At 41.8% G+C, this 16,345-nt stretch overlaps 1 protein-coding gene and 1 pseudogene across 2 annotated transcripts in view; one reads left to right on the top strand and one right to left on the bottom strand.

The window, feature by feature from the left end:
• The first annotated feature begins 792 nt into the window (after positions 1-792).
• On the top strand, positions 793-4,562 carry LOC147002052 (guanine nucleotide-binding protein G(I)/G(S)/G(O) subunit gamma-5B pseudogene; annotated as a pseudogene).
• A 7,117-nt stretch (positions 4,563-11,679) lies between these two features.
• Positions 11,680-16,345, bottom strand: part of Clpx (caseinolytic mitochondrial matrix peptidase chaperone subunit X) — a 37,838-nt gene continuing 33,172 nt past the window's right edge. For both annotated transcript variants that reach the window (XM_085844715.1, XM_021172135.3), the window contains 3 exons: positions 16,053-16,145; positions 14,880-14,986; positions 11,680-12,126 (listed from right to left, as the gene is read on the bottom strand). In XM_085844715.1, coding sequence (XP_085700841.1) covers positions 12,036-12,126; positions 14,880-14,986; positions 16,053-16,145 — 291 coding nt within the window. In that variant the 3' untranslated portion in view covers positions 11,680-12,035. The remainder of the gene's footprint in view (positions 12,127-14,879; positions 14,987-16,052; positions 16,146-16,345) is intronic.

Below are 16,345 nucleotides of genomic sequence, written 5' to 3'. Positions count from 1 at the left end.
CTTCCTTCTTCTTCCTTCTTCTTTCTTCTTCCTTCTTTCTTCTTTCTTCTTCTTCTTTCTTCTTCTTCTTCTTTCTTCTTCTTCTTCTTCTTCTTCTTTCTTCTTTCTTCTTCTTCTTTCTTCTTTCTTCTTCTTTCTTCTTCTTTCTTCTTTCTTCTTTCTTCTTCTTCTTTCTTCTTCTTCTTTCTTCTTCCTTCTTCTTCTTCTTTCTTCTTCTTCTTCTTTCTTCTTCTTTCTTCTTCCTTCTTCTTCTTTCTTCTTCTTTCTTCTTCTTTCTTCTTCCTTCTTCTTCTTTCTTCCTTCTTCTTCTTTCTTCCTTCTTCTTCTTTCTTCTTCTTCTTCTTCTTCTTCTTCTTCTTCTTCTTCTTCTTCTTCTTCTTCTTCTTCCTTCTTCTTCTTCTTCCTTCTTCTTTCTTCTTTCTTCTTCCTTCTTCTTCTTTCTTCTTCTTCCTTCTTCTTCTTCTTCTTCTTCTTCTTCTTCTTCTTCTTCTTCTTCTTCTTCTTCTTCTTCTTCTTCTTCTTCTTTTTGGTGCAGCTTGAGTTCTGCTGCACGTCAAGTTCTCAGGCTTTTTTTCTTTTCTTTTTTGTTTTTTTTTGTTTGTTTGTTTGTTTTTTGTTTTTGAGACAGGGTTTCTCTGTGTAGCCCTGGCTGTCCTGGCACTCACTTTGTAGACCAGGCTGGCCTCGAACTCAGAAATCTGCCTGCCTCTGCCTCCCGAGTGCTGGGATTAAAGGTGTGCGCCACCACGCCCGGCTTTTTTTCTTTTCTTGTAGATGGAGGATGGTCCCAAGATGGAGTAGGTTTGGCCTCTGCAATTCAGTCTTGAATTCAGAAATCCTAACGGTTTTGAACGTTCTAGAGGGACTAGAGACACGGTCTGAAGCTCCGGCTAAGATCTGAAAGAAAAGAAAAAGTTACGAGAGGAACACAGGATGAAAGCAGCAAGTGCTAGTGATTTGCAGTATGTCTGCTGGGGGTCGAAAGAACACAGGGTGTAGAACACAGAAACACAAAGAGAAGCTAGGTGGTCTTGGAGAGATAGATGTTACAGTTTCCATATGTCATATTGATAGAACCTAGTGGGGAAACCCCCACTCAATTCCCGATTTGGCGTGCACCCAAAACCCAAAAAAATCACGAATAGACCGTCTTGATGTAAACACACGAGGTAGTTTAATGACGGAGTTCCGGAGTTCCAACCGACATGCATCCCACACAAGAGATAACGGATGTCAGCCACAAGGCTCGAAAGCTAGGGGTTTTTATGGGGTAAGGGGCTTAGGGGTATGGAATTCAGCATAGTGATACACAATTGGCTTTTTCAAACATCAGCAGAAAAATTACATGTACATGCAGGGTGTCAGAGTTCTGTGAGTTGTTGACTCAGTTCAGATAGCCCTGTTATCTCCTCACATTCCTCTTTATCTTTATGGTCAAGCCGTTCCCAGGAATGTTTTAACTACGGGCCATGCCCGGGTTTGTTTTTCTTTGTTCTCAGCCCCAGGCAGCCTATAGGCTCACAAACAACCAGCAATTTCTGAGTATTTTATATGACTTACAGGTCTTGAAATTTCATCTTTCTTTCAATATCTTTGGTTTGCTTTGATTTTCTGGCTGTTCTGGAACTGATTCCCTAGACCCAGCTGGCCTCAAACTCAAAGAGATCCGCATGCCTCTGCCTCCCCAGTGCTGAGCCAGGTTGTCATGTTTTAAAAGGAAGGAAGGGAAGGGAAGGGAAGAGGGAAGGGGAAGAGGAAGGGGAAGGAGAAGGGGAAGGGGAAGGGGAAGGAAGGGGAAGGGGAAGAAGGGGAAGGGGAAGAAGGGGAAGGGGAAGGGGAAGAAGGGGAAGGGGAAGAAGGGGAAGGGAAAGGAATGGAAGGGAAGGGAAGGGAAGAAAGAGAAAGAAAGAAAGAAAGAAAGAAAGAAAGAAAGAAAGAAAGAAAGAAAGAAAGAAAGAAACTGACTAATGGCTATAAGCCAGAATTGTAAAGGGAAATCCTTCCATCTTATTAGTTAAAAAAGTTAAACTTCTTTGGTATAAACTTAAGACTCACATTCAGCTGTAAGAAACAATACAAAGGAGCCTGTGTGTCCTTTATCCTGGTTTCCCAACTTGCAACATCTTACAAAGCTGCAGTGCATTTTCCCTTTTAGAGCCACACCATTTTTATCCCTTAATCCACCTTCTGAAATCTCAGTCATCACTAATCCACATACTAAAAGAGTTGTGTGTGTGTGAGTGTGTGTGTGTGTGTCTGTGTGTTCACTAATCCAGGAGTGCACTCACAAGGAGGCTGAGAGAGCGCAGTGTGCTATCAGAACTGGAGATTTATCTATCCGTGTTTTATTAGTATTATTCCTGACAGGATCCCATAAAATGAATTTATACTTCTGTTTGGTCATTTTGTTCCTGGGGGGGGGGGGCGGGAATTAAAGTCATGTACCACTGCCACCTTGTTCACTGTAAATCTAAAATTTAAAAAACTACTAACTTACAGAGATCTACTTGCCTCTGCTGTGATTAAAGGCACGATCTACCATAGCCCTGCTCAAATATTTTATCTTATCTCCAAAACACACCAGCTCTTGGATATTTGGAAAACAAAATTTGAACTGTAGTAACTCTTTGAATTTACTTGAAATATTTTAAATCTCTTAAATGTGTTTTTAATACCAAACATCAAAAATGTCTGAACTGAGCTGGGCGTGGTGGCGCACGCCTTTAATCCCAGCACTCCGGAGGCAGAGGCAGGCGGATTTCTGAGTTCGAGGCCAGCCTGGTCTACAAAGTGAGTGCCAGGACAGCCAGGGCTACACAGAGAAACCCTGTCTCGAAAAACCAAAAAAAAAAAAAAAAAAAATGTCTGAACTGGAAATTTCTGGTTTCTATGGAGACTTAGTTGTGTCATGTAATGTTTTTCTGGAAACTCTTAAGAGAGGATGTTTTTGCTGAAGCAGAAACAAGGGAGGGTGTTTTGCTGAGAACAGACATGTGGTGTTTTTCTGGAAGCAGCCTGAAAAGGGGGTATGTGGTGTTTTGCTAGATCGGATGCTTGAGAGAACACATGATATTTGTAAAGGGTATAAATATAACCCAACAGACAATGAATGGATGGCACTGTATGGTATTGGTTCACCCTGCCATTCTTTGTTGGTATTCATTTGTTGGGACTATATAAAAAGAACTCCTGATGGTGTTCTAGAAGGGAGACTAAAGCATTTAAGCATTTTCTGCCCATACTGAGACAATTTCAGCATTAGTAAAAGGTACCACAATTTTTGTTGGGTCTGTTGGGTCTATTCCTGCTCATTGACAAAGTATTGCAAGATAATCACACTGTGAACCTGAGATTGTTTTATTTACTAAAAAACCCTGTTTCTAGTTGTGGTGTGGCTCAACCCTTAGCACACACCTTTAATAATCCCTGGCTGGAATACAGACACGCCCTTAGTATACACCTTTAACCCCAAACAATGAAGGTAAAATCAATTTGTAGAAGGAAGCATCAAAGATTGAAAATGATGTCCAATTGAGTGGGAAGATTGAGAAGGAGATAGAAGATAGAACATATTGCCAGAGTTAGTATGAGGCCAAACAGAGAATTCAGGAAAATCAGAGAGAAAGAAACCAGACTGAATCAGATAGTATGGAGAGGAGTTTGAGCCAGAACAGCCAAGTTGAACTAGCCATCAAAAATTCAGAAAAGCAGCTGGGCATGGTGGCACATGCCTTTAATCCCAGCACTCAGGAAGCAGAGGCAGGCGGATTTCTGAGTTCGAGGCCAGCCTGGTCTACAAAGTGAGTGCCAGGACAGCCAGGGCTATACAGAGAAACCCTGTCTCGAAAAACCAAAAAAAAAAAAACCCCAAAAACCAAAAAAAACAGAAAAGCTAGAAAGGGTGAGCTTATTCAGCACTACATCTCAGGGTCTGAAAATCATTCTATACCTAGATTAGATTTTATAGAAGTCTAGAAACTTCCAGGACTAGGCCTAGGTTAGCAGATGGAAGCAGTAAGCTTCAGAGACAATGATCACAACAAATACAGAGAATAAGGTACATTTACTTTTTTTTTTGTTTTGTTTTTTTGTTTTTTCAAGACAGGGTTTTTCTGTATAGCCCTGGCTGTCCTGGAACTCACTCTGTAGACCAGGCTGGCCTCGAACTCAGAAATCCGCCTGCCTCTGCCTCCCAAGTGCTGGGATCAAAGGCGTGCGCCACCACTCCCGGCCTACACATAGGTTTTTAATTTTTTACTGTTTGTGTGCTAAAAATATTCACTCTAAAGTATTATTTTATTTCTGTAAAAACTCCTGTGGGAGAATGAGCAGGGGGGGGGGGATATGGCCCCCTACCCAGACTGACGAGTAGGCCCAGAGGTCCTGAGTGGGTGGTTCAACAGCTCCAGCTGGAGGCCAAGCTCAACTGTGTGAAGGTTTCCCAGGCAGCTGCAGACTTGAAACAGTTCTGTCTGCAGAATGTTCAACATGACCCTCTGCTGACTGGAGTGTCTTCAAGTACAAATCTCTTCAGACCCCAGAAAGTCTGCTCCTTTTTGTAGTCAAACCACTTTTTATGAACCAGTGACTATTCAAGAGAACTAAGTTTGAAGTCTGTACAAAAGCTCCTGTTTATCATGTGCCACAGTACACTATCTTCTGCTCGCCAGTCCTTAACATCTACCTCTCTGAACTTCATGGATTTCTGTCTCACAAGGTTTAACTCTTTTATATACACTGGCTGTAGCATACAATAAAGCAGCATGCAAAAGAAAAACAAAAAACAAAATACAATATAGCTTTGGATTCAAACGATCTACATGTGCATCCTGTAGTTTCTATTCTACAAAAGCCAATTCTCCCTCACTTCTCAGCTAATAATTTTCTTGGATTATTTAAGTCCTTATCTCCTTGTAAGGTTTGAAATAAATTACTTAGATCTTGAGTAGTTAATCTAATTTTGGTCCATAGCCAGTTAACATCTCCCAGCAAGTTTTGAAAATCATTAAGAGTTTATAATTGAGCTCTCTTGATTTGTACTTTCTGTAGTCAGGTTTTCTGTAGACCTATTTTATATCCTAGATAACTAACATAATCTCCTCTTTGTATATTTTCAAGAGCAATTTGTAATCCCCCAGTGAGGCAAGATTTTCTTTACTTCATCAAACATTTTTTAAGGTATCTGCATCTGAATCAGCCAAGAAAGTATCATTCATATAATGGTAAATTTTAGATTGAGGAAACTATTTATGAATTATTTCTAATGGCTCTTGTATAAAATATTGACACATGTATGGATGTTTACGATTCCTTGTGATAAGACTTTCCAATGATATCTCTTTGTTGGACAAATATGATTTTAAGTAGGTACTGAGAAAGTAAACCTTTCCCTATCATATGCATGGAAAGGGAATGTGGAAAAGGAATCTTTTAAATCAACTACTATCATGGATCTTATCTTAGGTAACAAAGAAGGCAAAAGGTTTCCAGGCTGTAAACAGCTAATTGGCTGGATCATCTTGTTTGTGATTCTTAAATCTGTTAACATCCTCCAGTTTCCTGAGTTCTTTTTATAACAAACACAGAATTCCACATGAGAGGCTGTTTAGCTAAGAACAGACATGTGATGTTTCTCTGGAAGTTGTCTTGTGAAAGGGCATGTGATGTTTTGCTGGAGTGACGGCTTGAGAGTGTGTGATGTTTAGAAAGCATATAAATATAACCCCATCATGAATGAGAACATGCTCTTGCATTGGTTCACCTGGCAACACTTAGCGTTCCCCTGCACTGAGGCATATAAAGTCTGCACGACCAATGGGCCTCTCTTTCCACTGATGGCCAACCAGGTCATCCTCTAATACAAATGCAGGTAGAGACAGGAGCTCCGGGGACCACTGGTTAGTTCATATTATTGTTCCATCCATAGGGTTGCAGATCCCCTCAGCTCCTTGGGTACTCTCTCTAGCTCCTCCATTGGGGGCCCTGTAATCCATCCAATAGCTGACAGTGAGCATCCACTTCTGTGTTTGCCAGGCCCCAGCATAGTCTCACAAGAGACAGCTATATCAGGGTCTTTTCAGCAAAATCCCGCTAGTGTATGCAATGGTGTCAGTGTTTGGAGGTTGATTATGGGATGGATCCCGGGATATGGCAGTCTCTAGACGGTCCACCCCTTTGTCTCAGCTCCAAACTTCGTCTCTGCAACTCCCTCCATGGGCGTTCCGCTCCCAATTCTAAGAAGGGGCAAAGCGTCCACACCCTGGTCTTCGTTCCTCCTGAATCTCATGTGCTTTGCAAATTGTATCCTATATCTTGGGTATTCTAAGTTTCAAAGTAAAGGAATGTGTTCCATTAAGCAGACACAGGTGAAAGGATCTTTTGCTAAAATAAGCATGTGAAAGGAAGCACGCTGTGTGTCCTTTCCTCAGCCTTGAGTAGACAAAACAAACCCAATGGTTTTGCAACCTAGCTGGAGTCGCCTGGCCTCACTTTTGCAATTTCCTACTGGAGATTAGAGGAGTTGACTACCTGCTGAGCTTGCTTTGCAACTCAACCCAGCTGAAACAAAGGATGGGTCTGTAGGTTTCCTACATACTGGTTCACCTTACAATGCATTGCTGAACTCCATTTATCATGACTCCATAGAGAGAAACACACCAAAAAACTTCTGGTGGTGTGCTGGTGACTTCTTGCCTCTTCAGCAGACCCAGCTGATTGGCAGAGTGATGTCAGCTGATACAGACTCATGAGGAGTTTTGCTAAGACAGACTCAGGTGGTGAGGCAAGACCCATGGGAAGACACTTGATGTTTGGAGAGAGTATAAATAGGACTTAACAGACAGTGATGGGAGGCTTGCATAGCTAGCTTTGCAACACTTCTTGGTCTCTCGCGTCTTCGTCTTTTCTGATCTTCACTTTGTTGAGAGAGGCACAACAGAGAACTCCTGACATCCCTGGTGGTCTTGGTCTTGCCCATTTGGCTGAGGTCTGGCTGTTTCTGCTAGGTTGTGCTGAAGAAGTATTAAAAAAGTATAGCAAAGTAAAAACAAAATTCGAGGCTTTTGGGCCCAGGCTTGGGAGTGTAGCCTTTGTGGCTTAGTGCTCCAAGTACTGGTCATAAAACAGATAGCGACATTCCTCCACCTACCCGCTTCCTGGGTTCAATTCAAAGAATGGCACCCTGACCATTACTGGAACCTGCAATGCAAATGTGCTATCTTTAGGGGCTCTTAGATTGTTAGGGGCTCTTAGAAACTGTCTTGAGAGATAACCTGACACTTGTGACTTTATACTTCCTTGTGACTCTTAACTGGTATTTTTGGTATTTTCCAACAACGCCCTCCCCACCTCCATGAATTGTGGTTTCTTCCTTTAAATACCCCCTTACTCAGCTACTCGGGGCGCCATGGTCCTCTACCCCTGCGTGGTGTATGACCATGGGCCCGAGAACGCTCTCGAATAAAAATCCTCTTGCAGTTGCAGCAAGATCGTTTCTTGTGGGTGATTTTGGGGTGTCGCCTCTCCTGAGTCAGAACGTGAGGGAGTCCTCACGTTGTGGGTCTTTCAGTGCCAACGCTGCTCACTCCTGTTTGCCATTCTGACACTACTGAACTGGACTGCTCGTATATTCGGAGCGTTTGCCAGTGGACTGAGCTGCTTCTGCTGATTCCTGTGAACTGAACTGATTTCCTGACAAGGTAGATTGGATTTGCTCCAAATAACAATTTCTAAATAGGCCCACTCCCCCACATCCCAATAACCTTCCTTTCCCACTACCTCTGGTGGGTAGCGGGTTAGCAGGGAGGCTAAAACATTTAGGAACTCTTATTAAAAGTTTTTTTTTTTTTAAATCAAGGCATACATAGATACATACATACATACACTGAGCCGTTTCTTCAGCACAACTTTTTAAAGATAGGGACAACTAAATATATGAAGCACTATAGTTAGTACCTGCTGGCTGAAATTAACAAAGTTTGATTTTTTTTTTTGCCTTAGTAAAACTATGGTGTAGCTAGAAAGATGCAGGTAAGCTTGGGAGGTGTACTAGAGAAAAGAATACTAAACAGTGCCTAGCTGCTATTACAGTGACTCACAAGTTAAGAGACAAGAGACCTGCGGGCGTGGTGGTGCACGCCTTTAATCCCAGCACTCAGAAGGCAGAGGCAGGTGGATTTATGAGTTCGAGGCCAGCCTGGTCTACAAAGTGAGTTCCAGGACAGCCAGGGCTATACAGAAACCCTGTCTCGAAAAACCAAAGAGAAAAAAAGACTCTTTTGTGAGTTGCAGCATACTTTGCAAATCTTGGGCTCGACTGGGTTTTCTGTGAATTCAAGGCACAACAAAACAAGCTATTTTATTCTGAAACCATATCCTAGATTTCTGATGTAAAATTCAGCCACAGGGATTGCTATATGTTGACGACAGTGTCAGTCAGAATTTGGGACAGAATGAAAAAACGAGCCTATGGAGACATATCAAGTACATGTATGCCTCAGAAGCAAATTTTGAACACAGCATAACAACTGCATATGTGACACACTTGCATTTTAGGGAATGGACCTGACAGTGTTGTCTTCACTGGATTGTACAATGATTTCTTCAGAATGAAGAAACACAAAAGCAAGATATAACTCTAGAAGTATCCCAAGGAAACAGAAATAGCCAGGTGATTATTGCATTCGCCTTTGATCCCAGCAACCAGGAGACAGAAGCAGGCAGATCTGTAAGTTCAAGGACAGCCTGGTCTACAATGTTAATTCTGGGACAGCCAGAGCTACAGTGAAATCCTGTCTTTAAACAAACAAAAGTTTATCATCTCCATTTTCTAAGAAAGAATCGGTCCAGAGGAAAACCCTAAGCTTCGTATAGCATTGAAGACATGTGAAGTCTACGCTAGCGGCAAGTGAGGGTGAACTAAGTGTGGCAGCCTAGACTTCAAAAGGAAATCCTTCCTTCATAGAGCCTGGCACCCCAAGGGAAACACCATACTGGACTGACCATACATAATCTAAACATATTTCAACACCAAGTAAACTAAGCTGGCGTTCCATGCAGGAGCCACCTCCTACTTAGCAAGACAATGAAACCAAGCACTGCCTGGAACAGAACAGTCCACAGTGACACCCCTTCTCAATATTCTATTGAATATTCCAATTGAATATTGAGTATCTATAGAATTTCCAATTCTACAATGCACTTGATAGCCAAATAGAGAAAGCAGTGTGAATGCACCATAGACTGTTAGAACGTATCGTTGTCTGTTGGCCATTTAAAGGATGGCAAAGGCAGACTGTCAGCACCAATGAATTCAACAATTTATGCCTTCCACTGTGATCCACTGTGATGTCACCCAACCTCGTGACCGCCTTCAGTCATGCTTTGGGATTGTGTCATTTGCAATGACACTCCTCACTAGCTTTATCCCACTACTCATATCATTTGTAATGACACTCCTCTCTTCAGTTCCTCCCTGGCTCTTCCCCTCCAGGATCTTAACTCTTGCTTCTCCCACCTGGTCTTGGTTATGGCATTTTTTTTTTTTCCTTAGGAACAAAAGCACACACAATGAATGGGGAGTCTGGCGTCTGTGGTAATGGAGGTGTGTGTTGTGAACAAATGTTTTAATCACAGTTGGCTGTAGTCACGTTTTGCCACGTGTGGTACTGAAAACAAGGGGGAAAACTACTGAATAAAAGTGACAAAGGACGGGGGTAGGGCGACAGCAGGAAGACAAAATTACTGTCTACTCCTGAACTCCCAAGGGCCCCTAGTTTTATCTTACTTTGGAGATTTTGATTTTATACCCAATCTTTTCTGGTTAATTCCTAATTGTTCTTCCAAACCCATCTGGGCTACCACATCCTGTGTTTAACTTACCGATGAAGTTTATATCTGCTCCCTGCAAAGCTCACAAGATCCTTGAAAAGCTTGGTCTATGTCCTCAGTTCAGGCTCCGAACAGGACATTTAGGAATTTTCATTATCATTTAACAAACATTAGTAAAATTTACTTAGTGGGATCAACAACTAGAAACAGAAAAGTGACTTTGAAGTGCGATGAATTAACCAATTCTGAAATAAACAGCTTATGCGACACCTGTGCTCTTTAAAATGACACCAGTGGCCAGACCCACTCCTTTAGTCTCAGCACTCAGAGGGAGGTGGATCTCTGTGAGTTCAAGCTCAGCCTAGTATATATAGTGAGTTCCAGGACAGGCTATAGCTATATATGGTGATCACTGTCTCAAAAAAGGACCAATATGGTTGCCCTTGGCACTGCTGATGCAGAGTACTGCACCACTGTAGCATGAACATGCCAAAGTAGCTTTTTTTTTTTTTTTTTTTGGTTTTTCGAGACAGGGTTTCTCTGTGTAGCCCTGGCTGTCCTGGCACTCACTTCGTAGACCAGGCTGGCCTCGAACTCAGAAATCCTCCTGCCTCTGCCTCCCGAGTGCTGGGATTAAAGACGTGCGCCACCACTCCCGGCTTCAAAGTAGCTTTTATTTAGTCTGCTTTACCCAGTGCCAATCCTAAGTTCCAAGGTAAATTGTATGTGGCTGTGTTTGTCTACTAGTTCAATATTGTTTTAATAAATTTAGAAACTGCCATTTTTACTTCTAAAATGGAATTAATGATTATAAGGAAAGGATAATAAAATCATAGTACAAAAGACCTTATGAGGTCCAGAACAATTACTATAGAAAGCAGGGACATCTGTTTCTGGTTCTTACTACAACCACCAGGGTTAAAGATCGGCAAAATTCAACGTCTGGCCCCACCCTACTTTCTTTGGCCATACCAAGGAAACTCACATCCATTGTATTATAGGAAAACCAAGGGCTGGAGACATGGCTCAGCGGTTAAGAGCACGACTGTTCTTCTGAAGGTCCTGAGTTCAAATCCCAGCAACCACATGGTGGCTCACAACCATCTGTAATGAGATCTGATGCCCTCTTCTGGTGTGTCTGAAGACAACTACAGTGTACTTAGATACAATAATACAGTAAGTAACTCTTAAAGAGGGGGAGGAAAAACTTACAGACACTGATTGACCTGAAAAATTATAAAAACTTGGAACATTTCAGAAGAAACGTATAATGGAAGCTCCCTTATGGACGCAGATACAATTCTCATTTGAGTCTGCCTCACCCCTAAGTCTTAGTTCTGCAGTATAATACAAAGTAGTCATTTATATGCCAATGAGGACACTGACTAATGGTTTTATAGAGTTAAAAACTTGGCACATATTCAGCACCAACAGACAAAAAAACCAAATTGAGGACTTTAGAAAAAGTGCACACTATAAGATATTTTATTTAGTCTAGCACATGGCTGACAGCAAGCTCTGTAAGATTAGCTGCCTATAGCCTTCTAAATATTTAAACCAGATTATTAATCCCATTTGCTCACTGATGGTGATAAAAAATGGTTCAGAGATGCAAATAAGTCAGACAAGTCATCAATGGAATGTGTCTGTTACTAGTGGTACCAGCTGGGAAACCAATGCCTCTCCATTAGCAGAAGAGACCAGAAATATAAACATGTCATCAAAATGTGGGTTTTCAAGGTATTCTTACTTATCTAAAAACTACCTGATCCAATTTTTAAAATTAAAATTCAAATATTTCCAAGGAATGTGGGTAGAAAAAGGTAACACTAAACAATGGGATCCCAGTACTCAACTTTAAAGATTTTATTTTCTCATCTTTAGAGTAACATTATTGTAAAGTTATTGCAACATCTGCATTGCTTAAGAGAATTCCTAAGAATTTTGTTAAAGTATATTTTTAAAAAACAGAACCAAAATAATGTACATTTTTATCTCTAAACATTGTGTCATTAAAGTCCATATACTGTCTTCTGTATAAATCAATGTGATGTTACAGTAATATACATGATCCGATTCTTATCTTAAAGGCTTTTGACCATGTATGATATCCAAGATAGATTCAACACCTTTAATGCCAGACTGCGGAAACTGTTATGACCCTAAAGAACAGGGAAAGCTGTATGTACAGGTGAGAGTCTGATGGTTTAGCTGTTTGCAGCATCCGCTTGACGAGGCCATCCATCCTCCTCCACTCCAGAGTCATATTCCTCTTCAGAGGACTCTTTTGAGGGAGCCCTGTAATCAAAAGCCATGTTTGTATTTCAACAAAATTGGACTCAGAATAGTAAACTAGACTTCATAGCTAAATGAGCCAAATAAAACAAACAAAACATTTTAATATTAGCATTGCTTAGTGCTGAAATATGGGATTTAGTTATAGAAGAGTCTAGTGATTTCCCTAAAGAAGCCCTGCTCAAACGGACTGCAAATGGTGAACCAAATCCAGCCCAATGTCTGCTTTTGTAAACAAGATTCCTGGGGATACTGAAATGCTCATCCATTTATGTGCCGCCTATGGCTGCTTCTGTGCTGGGAGCAGTTTTGAGCAGTTGCTGTAGACAGTATGGCTCTGAAGCATTTATATGAGAAAGTTTGCTGGTTCCTACAATAAAGATAGCAACAACTATGTCAAATTTGTCATATTATGATATTGAAGAACACAACTTTGTAAACAAAGTTGTTTTTATGAAAGCCATTAAGAAGAGCTGACTGTGCTGGTGCACACCAGTAATCCCAGCATTTAGGAGTTCAAGGCTATTCCCAGATACTTAGTGCCTCCAAGGCCAACATACATTCCCAAAAGAGGCAAGCCACAAAAAAATTTATCCATCAATTAGAAAATCAGCATCAAAATTCATTTTAATCTCTCTAATCTGTTCCCTGTTCTCCCCACACCCAGCCCTTTGGGGTTTCTGTGTATCCCTGGCTGTAGTTAGGCCTGCCTCTGCCTCCTTGGTTTTGTTTTAAGACAATGTCTCATAGTCCAGCTTGGCCTCCAAGTTGCTGAAGAACTCCTGAACCTTTTGCAGGTATTTCCCTTCCCAAGCAAATGGGTGTAGGTTGGGTGTAGTTTTAAAAACACACTCTGCCTTGGCCAGTAGCCCCTCTCAGCTCCCTTTTGTTCCTCCCGGATCAGCTCCTCCACCAGCCCTGACCCGGGCTTCTCTTTTCTACCTGCCTTTGCTCCTGCAAGGGTCGTGTTACCACCCCACTCTCAAGACCCTTGAATCCTTAGATAACACACACACACACTGGTCCATTACTTTTACAACTTGCCTCTAGGCACAATTTCAATTTATTATCTCCATCTCTCCCTCCTCCTAAACTTAGTAGTTTGCATCAGCTAGTCCGCCCCCTCCAACATCCTTGGCTTCCGCCCACCCATAGCAAAGGCTGCAGGTCCTAGGTGCCCCGGGACATGACTGCTTGCTTTCTTCTCATTCCAAAGCATGGCAGAAAAGTTCCTCTCTTTCCCTGAGTCTTTTTTTCCTGGGACCCAGAAGTCCCACCTGTATCTTCTGCTCAGCAGTGGCCCCCCATCCCCCCTTCTTTACTGGCAAGTCAAAAACCAACTGGGAGCAAGACCTTAGCAACAGAACCTTTTCTGTTTTTCTTTTCTGAACCCTTACACCTCACCCTCTGTCCAATTAAAAAGACAAAACAAAGGCGTGGTGGCACACACCTTTAATCCCAGCAGTCGGGAGGCAGAGGCAGGCGGAAAAACCAAACCAAACCAAACCAAACCAAAAACCCTCTGCTTACTGTATAAGCCTGTTCTCAGACATCTAATCTGTCCTGCCAGGAATACTGAACCCAGAATTCTGGTGGATCCCACATTCAAAGAATTTGATTAATTCTGTAAGACTTCTTTCTTTATTCAATCTATCCTCTTTTTTTTTTTTTCACTTATTTTATTTATATGAATACACTGTAGCTGTCATAAAAACCAGAAGTGGGTATCATATCCCATTACAGATGGTTGTGAGCCACCATGTGGTTGCTGGGAATTGAACTCAGGACCTCTGGAAGACCAGTCAGTGCTCTTAACTGCTGAGTCCTCTCTCCAGCCCATTAATCTATCCTTTATCTGCTGTTAGAGGTAGCAGCCTTTCTCTGCCTTCTTTCAGTTAACAGCAGGGGATTCCAACAGCCATAAGCTGAGGCTCTTCTGAGTTTCTTTAAGGTTCCTGAGCTGGTGCCAACAAGTAACTCATTTCTCTTGCTGAGAAACCAATTTTTCCCTCTTCCTAGACTGTATCACTTGAGTGCGTGATCAATCCAAGAATTCCTAAAATAATAGTGGATTCTTTTTTTTTTTTTTTTTTTTTTTTTTGGTTTTTCGAGACAGGGTTTCTCTGTATAGCCCTGGCTGTCCTGAACTCACTCTGTAGACCAGGCTGGCCTTGAACTCAGAAATCCGCCTGCCTCTGCCTCCCGAGTGCTGGGATTAAAGGCGTGCGCCACCACGCCCGGCTCATAATAGTGGATTCTTGTCTACCACTCAGACACCATCATTCTAAAATGGAGCTGTCTGTGTGTTTTCTATCTGTGGATTTAAGGGTCTCAGGAGTGGTCTGGTAATTGACTTCTCCAGGAGCACTGGCAGGTAGAAAAGGAAGCTCAAAGTGGGCTGGTTGCGACCCAGCCAGAAGCTAAGCAGGGTGGGACAAAGGGAGCCAAGAGGGGCCAGTGCGTGGGAGCTTCTGGGCAAGGGGGTACACACAACAGGTGTGTGTCTCTTTTGTATACAGCAGGTGTGTCTCTCTTTTGTATACTGATAGTTGGAGAAAAAAATAGAGGCTGTTTCAAAGATCAGTTTTCAAAATGAGTCACAAAATTATTTTATAAAACCATATTACTTTTATCTTGTAGAAAACTCGGGAGATTATTGCTTTCCTTACAAAAACGAATTTCAATGACAGACCAATAAACTCAAGCAGTAGGGACCCTAACTTTGGCGCTATTCTGGCCTTGAGAACATGCTTTACCGAATGTATCCTGGTTCCTTTTTGCCTTCTACTACTTCTTTGTCAACTTCCACACATACAATGTCAGAATTAGGAACTTCGAACATTGGTTCTAGTAACAGCTTTTCCTAAAGAAAAAAAGAGAAAAGGTAATAAATTAGGAGGAAATTGAGTCCATAAAAATGCTTCAATTTTAATCAGTGTAAAAACTTTCATATTCCGTATATTAAAGCGGCTTCTCATTACATTCAGGTCGTTTTATAAATAAGCCAACTGCCTATTGTCCTGTCAATCTCGGCAGCAGAAGTACAAGCTGTAGTTCACACTCTGATGCTACCTCCAAAGTGTGCCTGGTCTTTTCTATGGCCAAGACAGTTGAGTCACAGTCCTCACTTTTATGTCAATTAATCTTAAAATCACCTCTGCCCAGCTATTCAATTTAAAACTGTGATTCAAATGAGTATTTGCCTCAAGTGCAGCAGTAGGCCTTAAGAAAACTAGAAAAGCCAGTTTTTCCTATAGGTAGGGGGGTTAAAGGAAATTGCTGACACATCAAATTTCCACAAATGTAAACTGAATACCCGTTCTTCCAGTTTGCCTATCTGTCCTAAGTAATACTCTACCACCAGAGCCTTACCAATGTCAAGCTGCTTCTGGTAAATGCATAGTTACACAATTGAAATCATACTGAGATGAGCAGTGAAATCCTCACAGGGGAAGATAACTTGCTTTAGGAGCAGGCAGTGAAATAGTAATCAATGCCAGATCTGGAGAACAATTTTAAAAAAGAGTGGGTGGTACCAGGAAGCCCATGTCCTAAACCTAGGGTCTCTAAGAAAAAACTCATAGTACACTGAAGCATAGAGGCTAAAATGGGGATTTCAACAGGTCTGAGAAAGAGATCTGAAGTTGGTAAAGTTCACATAACCATGCTGGCTCAGATTCAGAGATCTGCCTAACTGCTTCCCAACTGCTGGGAGGGATGTGCACCATCCCACCCAGCTGACTCACACTATGTATTTCATCTGTCACAGTATGTGTGCCCTTGGGTTGGAAACACCTTCAACTTTCAGACCTAAAGAGCTTTTTGTTTACAGTTTTGGGTTGTTTTTGTTTTCTTTCTTTTTTGAGACTGTGTCACCGTCTACAATGGGGATTCCAATGGAAGCCTCGTGCACATATATTTCATCTTACCATTATAGACCGAAGACCTCGGGCACCGGTTTTTCTTTCCAGGGCCAATCGAGCTATGGCTTTCAGAGCATCCTCAGTAACATTCAGCTCACACTGCAGATGGGTAGGAGAAATGGAAACGTAAGCACGTCCTCAGCGATCTTTTCTTAATATAGACATGCAGCATGATGTACTAACTGTAACAACTCTTATTAATTTTCCAGATCCACAAATCCTTATAAACAATGGGACCAATAGCTATTTCACAGATAAACAAGTTCCAGAAAGTTAAGTAAACTGAGACTCAGGAACAA

Source organism: Mus caroli, unplaced genomic scaffold, assembly GCF_978045245.1.
Source record: "Mus caroli unplaced genomic scaffold, Mus_caroli_1 scaffold_11, whole genome shotgun sequence".
NCBI lineage: Eukaryota > Metazoa > Chordata > Mammalia > Rodentia > Muridae > Mus > Mus caroli.
The sequence above is the reverse complement of the archived record's forward strand: the minus strand, read 5'-3'. Positions and strand labels throughout refer to the sequence as shown.